Source organism: Mugil cephalus, chromosome 22 (genome assembly GCF_022458985.1).
Source record: "Mugil cephalus isolate CIBA_MC_2020 chromosome 22, CIBA_Mcephalus_1.1, whole genome shotgun sequence".
NCBI lineage: Eukaryota > Metazoa > Chordata > Actinopteri > Mugiliformes > Mugilidae > Mugil > Mugil cephalus.
Window position 1 is genome coordinate 11,983,502 of NC_061791.1, and position 15,173 is coordinate 11,998,674.

Genomic DNA, 15,173 nt, shown 5'->3' on the forward strand with positions numbered 1-15,173 from the left:
TGTGTGGTTGCGCCACGCGTCTTGTTTGTGCCTCGCCAAGAGAAACAGCCCAGCTTTGACTGAACTAAAAGAAGATCGCCCCACCTCTCCACATCCAGTGTGAGTAATAGACCCTCTCGGTCAGGTCATCTTGCTCACCCGCTACCCCACCCAACCGCCCACCCAACCCACCCGCTCCTTAATCTCCTCCTATCTTTCTCCAGGAATGCAGCCCCTTTATTTTGAAAAATACCTTGTCATGTAATACCCTTGAAAAGCCTCGCAGCACACTTCAAAAAATTGGCATTCCACAGCGTGATTTACTGACTTGTGTGTTAAAACAAGGCAAGGAAGATAAGGATTTATGACATTTCGTAGCAATTTAAATAAATATGTGCTCCGTTGAAGTGATTTTCACCATGTTTCCCTGATAAGGCCGCCGCGCATGCACAAAAAAGGCAAACTTGTGTCAGGGTGTTCACTCAGTTGTCATGTTTTCAACGGGATCTCAGTGTGTGGGGGCATTGCATCATGCTTTTTAGCCGCACTCTAACCTCACGCATGTTTCCATGTAAGGTACGGCGGGAGGACGTTCTCCCTCGGTTTGAGTCAGCCGCATAAATCACTCACTTTGTCATCCTTTCGATTTTTCCCCTTCTCACCGGAGTGCAATTTCTCCCCGGCCGCGGCGAGAGCCACACGTCCTCCTCGACCCAAATGTGGCTTTTATAGGAAGCGTGTCACAAGTGTTCAGCAGACCCATTTAGTTTCCCTTTTTTTTTTTCTTTTTTTTTTTTTTTTGCCTTAGAGAAACACATGAGGAACCTCTAAAGCTTTATGAGAAATACATTTTTATGTTCCACTTAATGCTTCCAGCATGTCATGTTATTGCCCGTGTACCGGAGGCAGTGGGCTGCTGTGGATCATGCTAATCACATGCACTTTTATAATATAGTCATTTAGCTCTGGTGCGCAGCCAGGGTGACTTATTAAAGCGGCGCAGGTTCAGGATCTAGCCCGCGGACCTCTCAGCCGCACGTGCCGGCTTCTTCTTTAGCGGTGGCTGAGGCTGTAACCTTTCAACCACTGATTGTGAGAAGGGAGCTGAACTTCTCCTTCCTCTCTTGGGGTCATTCCTGTACAGTCCCGTCCTGTTTTTATCCTTTTCAGCTCAGCTTTATTGCCGTCAGCTGGGTAAGCTGTTCTTCAGCGGCCGCGCCGGCGGTAGCGGTGCTTGGGCTAAAGCTCGGCATATATCAGCGCTCCGGTTCCACTAGTCTCCTTGGTCAGCTCACTAGCGGCAGATTAATGTCCCGTTGAGGAGACGCAGACTCCTGCCCGGGCCTCATTTACTCTGACAGAATGCAGGTGTCAAGATGTGCTGTCCTGAAGGAACGACAGGAAGCTGCCTTTGTCCTGGAAATGGATCAGAGAGACGGATGAGAAAGGGATTCGTGACGAGTCATATGTCCTTGTGTGTTTCATTTAAAATGGAAGAAAAATCTCGTTGCGCAGGACGTGTCCTAGCCCAGTAAGGTACCCGTTAGTATGTTTTTCCCCGCGCATTGAGATCACCTCTCCTTTGTCTTTGACTTCATTCAGCATCTGTCCTTCATTATTTATTTACAATCCCATTTAAGAAACCGAAAAGTGTCACGGTGCACCCCGAGGTACAGAGAAACTCGATGATGCTGTCCTTGTGCATTCATCACAACCATGCTTTGTTTTGACAGGAAAAGGATGTAGAGAGATTTCATTTATTTGTTCATTTTATTCCTGTCTAGTTTGATCCTATTACATTCTGATGCCGCCCCGATCCCTCCCTAGCAGGCAAGTTGTGACACCGCATTTGATTCGGAGCGACAAAAAAGGCCGATGCTTGACTGCTTCGTCCTTGTGGAATTGCACAACGGGACTGTTAATATCGCATGTCAAGGGCAGGAGTGCGCATTTATTGAGATTATTGACATTCTCGATTTTTTTTTGGATTTTTTTTTTGGGGATTTTTTTTTTTTTTTTTCAAGGAGACGCTTACATAAGAGGGCTGCTGTGCTGAAAACTAAAACGGCCTGGATCCTGAGCAAATAGAAGAAAACAGAGCCAGAAGGCCTTATTTATCGCTTTTCCCTCTCATATTCATGGCTTGGCAGCAAATCAGAAGACGTCCACTGAAAAAAAAACAACAAAAAAAAGCTATGATGGTCTTAAAGAGAGACTTACTAAACCCTAAGATTAGAAGCAGTGACAGTACTAACCTAAATTATTTTTAATTTTGGTATTATGCAAGCTAGCTTTCCTTTTGAGTATTTCCTCTCTGCTTTGCAACTAATGGAAAGCATTGTACTTTAAGGGGGATAGTTTGTTCCTTGCAAAATTATTATATTCTACCACCTTTGTCTTTGAGATGATCAAACTTCCATTTCAAGACCTGTTGCGAATTTTGACCAGGAGTTCAAGTCAAATCCACCGGACGATCGACGTAACCGGCAGGCTATTGGAAGCGTCTCCGAGTGATGCCAATTCAAAAGCCGGTCGCCTCCACTCACACAAGAAAGACATCTCTTTGACACTCTCCGGTAAGATGCGTAAACACCGATCAGCCACAACATTAAAACCACTGACGGGAGAAGTAAATAACATTGACCACCTTGTGGCGACGCGGTGTTGTGCTGGGAAACATTTGGACCTGGCGTTCGTGTGGATGTTGCTCAGACGTGTGCCACCCACCTAGACTGTGGGATGCACTGGCACAAGCCTGATCCACAGAGGCCCTTCCCCTTGACTCATAGGACCCGAAGGCCCTTACTCACACCCTGTTGCCAGACACCACAGGGCACCCTCAGAAGACACAGGTCCATTCTTTGAAAGAGTCACAACGGTTAGGGTTAGGGTTAGGGTTAGGGTTAGAGAGGCACAAGGGAGACCTGCATAATATTAGCAAGGTGGTCGTAATGTTATGCCTGACTGGTGTGTATTGTTAACTGGACATCTTTTAAGTCTAATACCAAGGTTTGCTGACTTGTTAAACTGAGCAGTTATGTAAGATCAGAAGCACTCGTCTCTTCATGTCTTTGTTCTGTGCTGACTGCAAAAGACTTTTCATCGTCCTCTTTCTCTCGTCGATAATTCGATTGAGCTTTCTCGTAAAACGCCATGCCCACATGGACGTTTTCTTTGCAGCAGGCAGTGGCAGGAGAATGTCAGAGCCACTCCGTATAGCGAGGCGGGGGCCAAATAAACAAACCGTTTCTAACTTGAGCGGAGGACTGTGGCGTCGGAGACGGCTGCTTTTTCACCAAGAGGAATGTTCCCTTCCAGGGGGGGCGCCCCGACTCGGAGTGCGCCGCCGAGGCTCTGGTGCAGAGCTCGTATGTGAAAGTGAAGAAAGCCTTTGTGTGCGTTTAAAAATGAAATGTCAGCCCCGGTGAAAAGATCGGCGCCCCCCCTCCCTCCCCCCCCCTCTCCTTCGTGGCCCCTGAGTCGCGGAGGTGTGCGTGTTTGAGCGCGTGCGCATGTGCCCGGCGGCGTTTCGCCGAGATGTCACGGCAGGTCCGACATCACCATCCGTCATGCTGTTTTGAGGCCGGGCCAACTCTGCGGCCACTGTAGTGAGTGTGAGAGCTCTATCTCACTGTGCACACAGCATGCAAGAAAACCTTCCCTTTTTTTTTCTTTTTTTTTTTTCTCTTTTTCCCAGTTTGGTTACGGGAAAAGGCAGCATTTTTTCTCTCCATATTTGGTCATATGGAGCTCCGCCAGTGAGCAGTAGCCTTTTGATGCCGTACAAACATCCCTATTTTGTGTGGGATTCGTGCTTTTTTGGAATGCCTCTTTCTCCCAATTCTGCCCGATTGTGGGTGTAGCATCTGAGAGTGCACTTTTAAAAGGGACACAAGCCTTTTAAAAGTCAGAGACTAGAAAGGAATTATATTGGCCTTCACTGCTGTTTCACAAAAAAAAGTTGCCTTTTTACAGTATTATTTATGATTCGGGTAGAAAGAATCCAACCCCTAATGCAAATGTCCCTCTTAAAACCAGCGTTTAAAAGTAAGACAGTGTTTTACAGCCCTTCTTTTTATAACCCGCTTTTTTGGCCAGCCGCTACGCTGACTCCTCTCGGGGCAGTTATTTAATTTCGTGGATTGAATCAGCAGCTGACAAATAAGAATTTATCATCTCATTTCAGCGGTAAACTTTAAAGAGCTCCGAGTGAAAATTCGAAGCCGGATTTAGTTAGATTGCCCCCCGAAAATGGCAACAGAAACGATGTGTTTGCAGTTTTAATGGAGCATTTGTGTACGAAAGACCTGCCGTTGAAAAGTGGTGAGATTCGGATGATGGATGGGGCGCGCCGGTGAATTATTTTTATTGCAATTTAAGTGTGACTTCGTTTCGGGCGAGAGGCATGAGGACACATAAGAATGAGGGGAAGCGCTGGCGTTGTCGACCGTCTGTGCGCGGACAGAAAAGAGGACACAGTGCCTGTAATGTGATGAATAGCTCAAAACCTTCCATGTATGTGTTGGAACGGGAAGGGAGAGAATATTTAAAGAGCTGTGACTCACAAGCTAAATATACAACAGATAACGGTGCGTTGGGAAGTTATCTTGTGGACAGGGGAAAATAAAACACAAGGATCCAAGAATGCTACGCGGAGAGTAATTTGTTTTTGTCACGGCGAGAATTTACAAAGTATCAAGCTATGACTTCCTGTCCAAGAGGGATTTGTCAACTCTGAAAAAGTTGTTTGATTAAGTTGTGTTTTGATGGGAAGAGCTGGCTCTTCATGCAAATGGTGCATGTACTATATATAACTCTGCAGTTGTAGCTGTTTTTGTCAGATATGTCTATTATGTGCACCAATCGGCATTTATCCACATATGAAGTAACATCTGTAGGCAGCTGAGGGACTTCTAATTGACAGGGTTTCTATAAATATACAAAGTATGTAATATTGAATTGCATTTGATCCTTTTTCTTACAGTGATAACATTTTTTTTTAAATCCTATCGCTGCTTACTGTAGCCTGCTCGAAACATATAATGCGCCCGAGGTATTCCATTGAGACTTTCTTGGCTCTGTGTGTATGAACAGATAACCTCGGTCGGTCTGTCTCTGCGTGTATGATTCACCGGGTACAGAGAGGTGTTATGGAATGTGAACCATTGTCTGGGAATGCAGGAGTCTCCTTTTCTCTCCGCCGAATGGAAACTTAACATCTTTAACCTTCGCGTCTAATCTTTACGGTGATGCGAAATCCCCCCCCCCGCCTCTTCCTAAAGACAGCCAAAGTCAGCACAGTCAGAAGGCGAGCGGGGGTCCGGGTTCGGTAGGGGGGGCGCTCCGTGCGATCCCCTGGATCTCGGGTCATTTATGACAGCGCCTCTGAGGCGTCCAAGGTCCCGTTCCAGTTTCTTGTCCTCGGTTTCAATAGAACGTCATCGCTTCGTGCCGTCGCAGTTTTCAGTTTGTGTTGGCGTTCGCCTCTTCAGGTTTGCTTCGCCTGCGAATGCCGCCGACCCTCGCGCTGTGAAATTTTTCCTCGCTGGAAGCCGCTCTTTCAGAAATTTGTTTTGGAGAAGACGCGAGCGGAAAGCAGATGGTATTGAGATTGAGCTGATGCAGTTGGCCGCTTCATACGTTGCCTAGAATATATAGACGCGTCGTAGACGTCGGATTTGACAGGAGAGGCTGCAATGGTTGATGATCACATAGTTGCTTCTAGAAGCTTTTGTGCTACGATCATTACTAATCAATATTCTAAAGTTTCTCTAATGACGAGAACATCAACGAGGCTAAATGCACATTCACTATCTACTAGTGTTCTCACACACAATGCTTTAAAAAAAAGGGTTATTTTTTAAACTTCAGGTTAAATTTTGAATAATAATTACGGGCCAATATTAGTGAGTCAGGTTCTGAGAGACAGCCAGAGAAACCTACACTCTAGATCTGAGACGGATCCAAGAGAAGGACTAGATGGAAAGAAAAAAAAAAAAAAACACACACACAACAATCCCCGGCCAAAAAAACCTCCAGTTGAATTTATGAATGCTCATGCGCAGCCGGTCCGCATCCTGGGACTGTCAACGTGTTAATGTTGCCTGGTCCTGGACGCGCAAGAGGAAACACAAAGGCCGCAAACGCGAGGCCAATTTTTGCAAACAGCGCTGTAGGTGGTGATGGATATCACACATGTACGCACGCTTGCCGTGCCATAAACACACACACACACACTGCGCTGACCTCATGCATTTGCGGTGCCGCGGCAGTAAAAACGTCGCTCCTGATATAAATCCCCCTCGTACGCGAAATGCGTGACGCGACGTTTTGGGACGCGTTCGCAAGCACAAACACACAAATGGGAGTCTTGTTTGTTAAACTCTCGTTTGTTTATCTCGATGCACGCACCCTCGCGCACCAAGACCGAACATATTTTAGCGGCTCTGTCAGCGTGCTCTCCGGAGAGTCCTTACCCCTGCAGAAAACGTTAGGTTTACCCAACTCAAACTGTCCCCAGAGCCTCAGCCGAAAACAGCTGTTGGTGCTGCGCTACCTACAGGCAAACCCTGCCTCTCTCTTTATTCCTCTCGTCCTCCCTGTTTTACTGCAGGAGCTTTATCTGTGTGATAAAATAACCATAAAATTATCTTACTTTGCCAAAGTACACTTTCACTATATCTCGGCTCGGCTTACGCTCGCCTCTGTCTCTTCTGCATTGCACCCCATGAATGAGTCTCCCTTGCTTCTTATTTACCCCCTCACACACATAATTATGTTCCTTTCCTGTAAAGCTACGAGACTTCACAGGAGAATATAAATCTTCTATATATCCCTGATTTCCAAAGCGGGAACTTTTCCCAGCAACTAGGAACCTTTGAGTGCATTTCCACCGTAGGGACTACAGTCTAAATAAAGCAAGCGAATGATTTAACCTCCTCTTGATGGGTAGTACATGAACTCTGGGGTGGGGCTTGTGGCATTTGTTTTATCGCAGCATTTTGTCTGAAGTCCACATAATAGCTGGTAAAATGAATTTGGTCAATCAGTCGAGCCTTTTGGCTGCTATCTGTAGCAGCAAGGTGTGAATCTACTCCATGTTTAGTGTTGCTGCAGTGTTTTTGTTGTTGTAGTGTTTTGGTTTAACGCCACCAACTGGACTGGACTGTGGAAAAACGCTCAATAGTTTTCCACGGAAACTTTTTCAAAACTTTTCCGATTAATTTCTGTAATTTGCAGGGGGTTTAGACCTAGAGCGAAACGCACACAACCAATGCTCTAGAGGAAGTTCCTTGGAAAAATAAGTTCCTAGCACTAAATGACCTAAGTTCATTGGGTGGAAACATACTGTAGATACTGTGGACCAGTTACTGCAGGTTATCCCATAGAAACATGCAAAAGGTCTTTCAGGTCTCTGACATGCAAATTTTCAATTGGCTTGGCTGGAGATGCTGATTAAATCATAGCAGTACGCCCGCAAAAGACAGAAAAAAAGGAAGACTGCTAGCACGCTAAATGAGCAATCTCAGTCTCATTAACTATGCATAAAACCCTAACGCTGAATGCACACTTAACTTTGGGAGATAAATCCTAAGAGTACCTTTTGGTAAAGTGACAATTCGGCAGGCTGTGTGGCAGACGTCTCTAGTGCGAAGAGGAGGGGAGTCAAATGTGTCAGGCGAGTTTGGCAGCCCTGTGACAGTCCTGGAAGAGAGGCAATCCTGCTGTCACAATAAAAGCCTCAAATTTGTCAAAATGTGGGGACAAAGTATTTTCATCCACTGCGACTTTTGTCTAGAAGCCCTAAAGTGTAAGTCCAGCTGACTAAATATTGACAGCCGAAGACAGCTGTTGTCAAAATACATGAAACACTCCATCCCAGTTAATAGGCAATTTCTTCCACGGCCTGTAATATATATATATATATGGCCCATTCTGTATTTTCTCAATGATAATGGGCATCATTCTGTAATAACAACATATTTCATATCTAACTTGTGTGACATCTCGCCTTGTAAGATAGTTGGTTCTCAAAAAAAAAACAAATGCCACCTGGCTGGTTGAAAAGTGAGAGTGACTCATGGACTCTCCGGCATCCAAGGACTGTGGCAGGGGGACGAAATGTTTTCTCCCGCTGGTGACTAGAAGAGCCTGGCTCTGTGCCAGCATTTCTTTTACATTCCACTTGACTGGAATACCTCCTCTCACCTGGACACCTGCACAGCTGTGACTGCTAGACCTAGCGTACAACCGATCCCCTCCTCTCATCGGTGCTGCCCCCCTCTCCCCCCCAGAGAACAGTGTGTTCCTCTGCGGTCTGAGAGGAGAGTGGCGGTATTTGTAGTGTGACTGTGTTTGCTTTCATGCCCTAACCCCATAAACTCATCCGCAGCAATAATGCGGCCCTCCTTCTTTTTAGGGCATGTGCAAATATGGTAGTTGCAGACCCTGTCTTGTGTATGTAATGGTGGATGCTTGTTGTCTTTAACTTTTTATGTAAGTAAATATCGCAGGCATTAAATCAGGCTTAGCTTTTTGCACTAATTACTAAATGTAAACATACTAACTTGCTAATCTGTAATGGAAAATATGGTAAAAACCGTTTAGCGTTGCTTTCCGGGCATGTTACCATGATGATGATTATTGTTTAGCTAATCAACAGTTGACTGTAGTTTACTTGATTGTGGAGCGACCGCTTCAGACGTGGGAAATCATGTACAGAAGGTACTTGAGAGAAAAGTGGTTGCTGGCATCAGCTCGGCACGCCATCGACCGGATAACCCTAACCCTAACTCTAACCCTAGCCCTAGCCCTTATCCTAGGAACTAAATTACAATATAATTTGTAAAAAATCAGCAAACTTCACAACTCAGCTTTTCATTAAAGACCACTTACGCTGTGAATTCCACAACAGGGCGCAGCTTGTGCAATTCATTTTCTTGTGGAAACCCATTTTGCTGTAGCCAATAAATGGTAAAATAAAGTGTTCTAACATAGCTGATTTTGGTATGTAGCAGAGAACTTGGTTTGCAGGGAGCTGCAGCTGACTTGTGACTGCTTCCTCCCTTTAACCACCACCAGTAACAAGTGGCCATTGTTCCATTATTTGCCAACCTCACAGCTGGCAAGTCCATAACCTGTGCTAAGATAGTTTTTTACTTGTTTATCTTCACATTAATTCCCTTTATTCAGCAACCCGAACAGTCGCTGCACGCACAGAGATCCAAAGGAGGAGCCGTGTTCCGACTGGCATGTGAATGAGTAATTTGGAGGCTCTTTCAAGTCCCCCTCTGCTAAAATCAGTGGTTAAATAGGAGCATTCCTTGCATAGCTCCATAACCAAAACGTGGAGATTAATGTGTTTGTGGAAAGGTTGCGAGGGGATAGTGGCTCTATCGCAGCAACACGGTCGGCCCGAAAAGTCTTCTGTTCTCCCCAGAACGCTAAACCAGCGTAAGGAACATTTGGCCCGAGCCAAAAATAGATGCTGCGCTGCCGGGCCATACTTACCCTCCAGACTTCCACTCCCAGACTTTTTCTTGATCTTCTTTGTGCTTCGTGTGGCCGATAGGGGCCCATTGTTTCGGTGCTTTTAACTCGAGTCTTAGTGAGAACATTATAAGGTGGTGTAATCCCGGTGGCTGTCAGGATAATATCAACTCGGATTTTAAGGCCTTTCAAGAGGTTGGCACTTAGACTCTGGTTTCTGTGCCAGGGTCTGGCAGTCTCGACAGGTAGTAATTTGACTGGTAAATGTGTCATTATAGCCATTGTGGAAGGTTGGTGCAGACAAAGAGTGAGAAAGAGGGGGTGGAGAAAAGAAGAAAAGAGAGAGAGACAGAGTAACGAGGGAGGTAGGGATGGATGGTTTGAGATAGACGGTGGGGCAAATGGACGTACGCAGTGAGGGAAGAAGACGTTTTGCGGTGGACAAGCTCAGGCAGGCGGAACTCCCGGAAAAGTCTGAAAATGTCACAAATCTGTGACGGCAAGTTGCTCAACTTTATGGAATGCTGTCTTTCTCTTCCCTTGCCTCTGTTAGCTTTTGCTAAGCTTGGGTGGTCCCGTCAGTGATGTACACAACAGTTTGACGTCTCACCGAGGACCTTTTCTGTTGGTGTACAACACGGTCTTCCCCCGTGCGGAGGGAAGACATTGTGACTGCTCCGTTCACATTTACAGCCCAAGTCATACATGCTTGTAACGTTTATCTCAGGTTTATTCTTCATTTAAACCATCAATATTTTTGTGAGCAAACCTAGGTAAGCGCTTTTATAATGATCCATAACTCGTTTCTGTAAAAACCTAAACTGAAAACCTCTCAGTCGAATAACTCTTACGTTATTTGCAACAATAACTCCAAATTTACATGCGGCCGTGCTTGCGCTGCTAATAAGTTTGTCTCCCTTGGCGTCGCTGGTTCTAGGAAGGATGTGATTAGGCTGGTGATGTTTGGGAGCCTTGTCGGTTTTAGTTATTGCTCTCATTTCGTCTTAATTACGGCTGCGTGAATAGCCCCGCATCCAAGCACCATTTGCCTCCCCGCCATTTCACAAACGACACCAAGCGCGCGTCTAAACATAGACAGTGAATTCTTGCGGTTTTCTGAATATCTCGTCCGAGTCGCAGGCTGCGCTAACAGTGCAAGGCTGTGTTTACTGTACAGGCTCGCAGGAGGAGGAGGAGGAGGAGGAGGAGGAGGAGACTGGGAGATGCAAAGGGGAGGGTGAGAGTTAGCAGGATCCCTTGGAGTCACGGTTTCTTTTAGAATGTCTCTCCTGTGTGTGTGTGTGTGTTTTTTATCCATGCATACATCTGTGGGAGCGGCATGAGCATGCATATGAGCGCGTAATCTATACCTGCGCGCAGATGTGTGTCGCGGGGGCTGCAGACGGAGGCAGAGAACGCGCTTTCGGCGCACAGGAAGCCGGGCTCAAGAGCTGAGTCGTGACCGAAAAACAAAGTTTGGCCAAGCTCTGACATGTCAGTAAACAACGCTGGAAAAGTAAGCGGCACAGATAGGGAGAGAAAGACGGAAAGACAAGACGAGGGAGGGAGGGAGGGAGGGGGGTGAAGGGGGTAAGACCGAGGGAAAGAAGGAAGGAGGTCACTGAGGGATGGAGGGAGGGACGACTAGCAGGGAGAGGGGGAAAAAAAGCAGGCATTTGCCTTTTCTGTCAGCTGAGGTTGGACCGTGGGAGACTATTACTGGAAGCTGTTGCTCTGTATCTTTTCTTGGAGAAGGCTTTGTGAGAAGCTGGTATGGTGTGAAGGAAAAGGCATTGTTCGGAGGCTAATTCAAGGTATGACATGTGTAGCACTTCCTTCGTTTCTCCAAAACAAACTTTAAAACATCTTGCTGTCTGAATCACTTGTCGCTTGCTTGTGCTCATGTAGTATGTTAGTGTGGCTTTGTCCTGCGACTGCTTACTTGTCGTGCATTTACTTTGCTCGAGTGTGGAGTACAGTAGATGTTGTCGGTGGTTTAGCAGGGATCGCAGATATATGATGGGAGGCTCAGCAGCTCCTGGGTGGTCTCAGGCCTCACAGCACTCGCAGTCATTGTACGCTAGCGGCATGCTTTTAACTGATGGAGTTAACATCCTGTCTTTGGTTCTTCTTCCTCTATTTCGGCCCGAACTTTTCAAACTAAATTTAGATCCCAGCCATGTTGTCACCTGGCCGAGGCTTGAATACACAGAGATATGACTGCACACTTCTGGTCATTGTGGCATGTAGAAAGGTATATGGTATAGCACTTACAAACGTCAGGATTTCCTCTGACCTCTTCGCAATAAAAGCCAGCCAGTGTTTTGAAAGATAAACACTTTTAATGTGAAGCAGAAGTCATACAAATTCAGTCAGTACTAAATGAATGCAGATTTCCCTGATATGGATTAAAACAGCACACTGTGTTGTTGTTGATGAGATCATTTAAGGCATTTAAGGCCAATGACTCCCAAACTGATGGAGAGATGAAGTAGGGACCCTCTACCTGCTGTATATGTTCTATATTAAACTCGGCCTAGTGCTATTTATAACTATACATTATTATTATCATCATTTTACATTCAGTATTAACCTATTCAGATATTACACGGATTGAAATATTATTTTTTTTATTTCAAACATGTGCAACAGTAAGGTGTTCGGGCCAGAATATTGTAAGGAAAAAAAAAAAAAAGAAGTATAAAAAATGTCTAATCAACTAAAGATTTTGCGACCACCCTGCAATACCTCCACGGACCCCCTAGGGGTCGCGGATCCCCTGTTGAAGACCTATAATTTAAGGTACGCATAAACCAAACCGATATCAGAGATCTACCGGTGTCAAAGCCAGATGGTGATGTCATTAAACGCCGCCTACTTGATACGCCTGAGTGAGAGGAAATAGCTCTCAATACCAGCAGGGGTCAGTAGTCTGTATTCAACCACTCTAAAAGCAAACTGAGTGGAAATGCTAGGACATGCTAGGAGTGTTTGAGATAAAAAAAAAAAAAAAGGCTTGTGTATTCGCCCTCTTGACTTGTAGTGACTTGTCGCATTGGTTTTAGATTTTTTTGCTGAACCAACAAGCGTTCATCCAGTGGCAGTGGTGAGGAACACGCCACCAAAGGTTTAGGGGCCGTCACTGCTGGCAAACGGCAAACCACTGACTTGGTGTGTCACCGCCCCAAGACTGACTGAATCAGGAGCTGTGCTCCCTCGGGGCTCCATAATGAATGTATTTCCTTTTTCCTCTCTTCTTTCCTGTAAATTAAAACATCTGTGCTTCATGACGTCACCCCACAGGGCACAATCATGGAGGAAATGGACTTTGAGCGGCGCCGGGAGCTGAGGAGGCAGAAGCGCGAAGAGATGCGCCTGGAGGCTGAACGGTAAGACCCGTTTATTCGTTTCAGATTCACGCCTGCAGATTAGCACTCCAGGATTTTCTCGACTAATTCTCTCGCGAAGTGGAAAGTGTTTAAAAAGTCAGGCCGGGCTTAAAGAACACCTGTCGTCCGGAGGGGGGGATTTTGCTGCCATCTAAGATTTTGGTTTGTTGAAGCAGAGGGTACGAAATCCTGGTTTTCGGTACACGTTGCACCTCCGATGCCAAGAGAAGGAGCTCGGTCTTTTTAAAAACTTCACTCCTGCAAATATTGGCTCCCAGCCCCAGCTTGATAAGAAATGTGATAAGCAACTTGATGACCTTTAATGTACAATCATTCTCTCCCTCCTCCTTTCCAATTTTCTCTCCCAGATACCGTGGCCTTGTGAACCCGCTTTGATTCAATGGAAGAAACTGATTAAACTAAAGTTCATTTCAGCAAATTGATTGAACGGTAATCCGCCAAGTGCGGTGATCAAAAACAGTAAAAAGCTTTTTTTTTTTTCTTCTCATTGTGAGAACTCAATACGTAGTGTGCCAAGGAATTATTTTATAGAGCGTTTTCACACAAGTCTCTTCATATATACTGCAGTCATCGCAATTAAGGATGAGGTCGATGTGGATGCAGATACTGGCCAAGGTCATTCGCCTCTGAGAAGCATTTTATTAGAGCCGGTTACTCCATTGCTCTTGGAAAACAAGCTGACATAGGTCTGGCCGCAGCTGAATACACAGATGTTTTTCCCAGATAATTCATTTTTATGACACAAAGAATACGTGAGAAGCATTTACCATAGTGATGGACAAGGCTGTTGACTCAAGGTAAAATGCTTTTCTTGTATAGAGGAAAACGTCCACAATAGTGAAGTCAGACCAGGCAATAAAATTCAGGGTTAAGTCATTAAAACGAGGTGCCTGCCAGTTTGTGCTATGAGGCTATGTGGATGGTGTTACTTTTATTACTATGCAAACTAACAAGGATTTTTTACACCCAACTGAACTAAGTGAAATTAATAGCTGAGAATTCTACAGGAAATTATAGTCCAAATGTTACCCTACATTTTTATAAGATCCCTCACAGACCACTGATGGTATCAGCATATATAAAAGTTGATAAATGCAACAAACTGCAACAAACTCTCTACAGCTAACATGTTTGCTAACCCTTGTCCAAGTTCACATTCTGTCATGTTCGAAGTTACTTGTGTCCTGTAAGTGGCATACAGTGGGTTTATCACAGCTTTTTTTGCTGAAAACACCGCTCTGACCTACCTGGGAAAACCATAAATGATCACTTTGTTTGTAGTGAGGCTAACCAAAAGTTTAGCTGAGACCCACCAAAATGCTCACCATGCTGAAGGGAAGAGAGCTGCAGAGTTTGGTGATAAATCTGCAGATTTGCTTCAACAATCGCTCCTTTGCGCATTACACTTCGTGATTTGTTGCAACGGTTACATGAATATTATTGATGAGTGCAGCTAATAATTTTGCCACCATGTTTCTGCGGTAGTTTAGTTGTAAAAATAAACATTGTCTCAGGGCCCTAGTGCTTTTTTAGGTTATCGACTGGACTAGGTGAGGTATTGCAATTTGCAACCTCACCACTAGGTGTCACTGAATCTTACATGCGGGTCCTTTAATGTATCCCATTAAAAATGTTTACATAATTTTTTACGGGAGAAAAATAATACCATCTGAAATGTCTGTACATAGACTCTGGTAGTAAATTTTGGCCAATTTATTATTATACAAAATAAAATTTGCATATCCATAAAATAAAATTTTATTTATATGCACTGTACTTCTACCCTCTTTAGCTTTTAAACCCCTACAGTGTTTGTGAGTATTGTTTTTAGGTGAACAAGTCCCTACATTTTGATTTAGCTTAACAGTCATGTTAACTTTCTTGGCATCTTTTAGTTTTGACATCTTGTAGACTTTTATGCCTCGTTTCCCCAGATGCACGCTCAATAGCTGATTTAAGTGAAGGTTAATACCCCTTAGGTTTCACTGCGTAAAAACCCATAAACCTCCTGCTGCTAGAATTATTTATGCATTTTTGAAGTGTTTATGTTCAAAGCATTGGAATTTGGCAGAACCCTTAGACTAAGAAGAGGCAACGGAGAAGACATGAGAACTGACCCAAAAGAGAGTGAAAACGAGAAAGCTGTAAGCGCCTTGGACATGTACATTTTCGGCTCGGCGGGGGTTTCGACCGTGACAGTTTATTTGGTCAGGGCAGCAATAATTTCAGCTGGCAGGCGACACGCCGCTCCTGTTATTGATGAAAGATTACATCTCTACATTGTTTCCACTTCTG

General features: G+C 44.9%; 1 protein-coding gene across 6 annotated transcripts in view; it reads left to right on the forward strand.

Annotated features, from left to right (window-relative positions):
* The window catches only part of cald1a (caldesmon 1a), a 52,576-nt gene that overhangs the window by 12,057 nt on the left and 25,346 nt on the right, over positions 1 to 15,173 (forward strand). For 2 of the 6 annotated variants that reach the window (XR_007111238.1, XM_047575002.1), the window contains exons 1-2: positions 11,111 to 11,282; positions 12,772 to 12,857. Coding sequence is in view for 5 of the 6 variants with exons in the window: in XM_047575002.1 (XP_047430958.1) it covers positions 12,781 to 12,857 (77 nt within the window). In the remaining variant the exon portion in view is untranslated. Of the gene's footprint in view, positions 1 to 11,110; positions 11,283 to 12,771; positions 12,858 to 15,173 lie in introns of those variants that run through there. The other 4 variants (XM_047575004.1, XM_047575005.1, XM_047575006.1 and 1 more) reach the window with 4 other exon arrangements.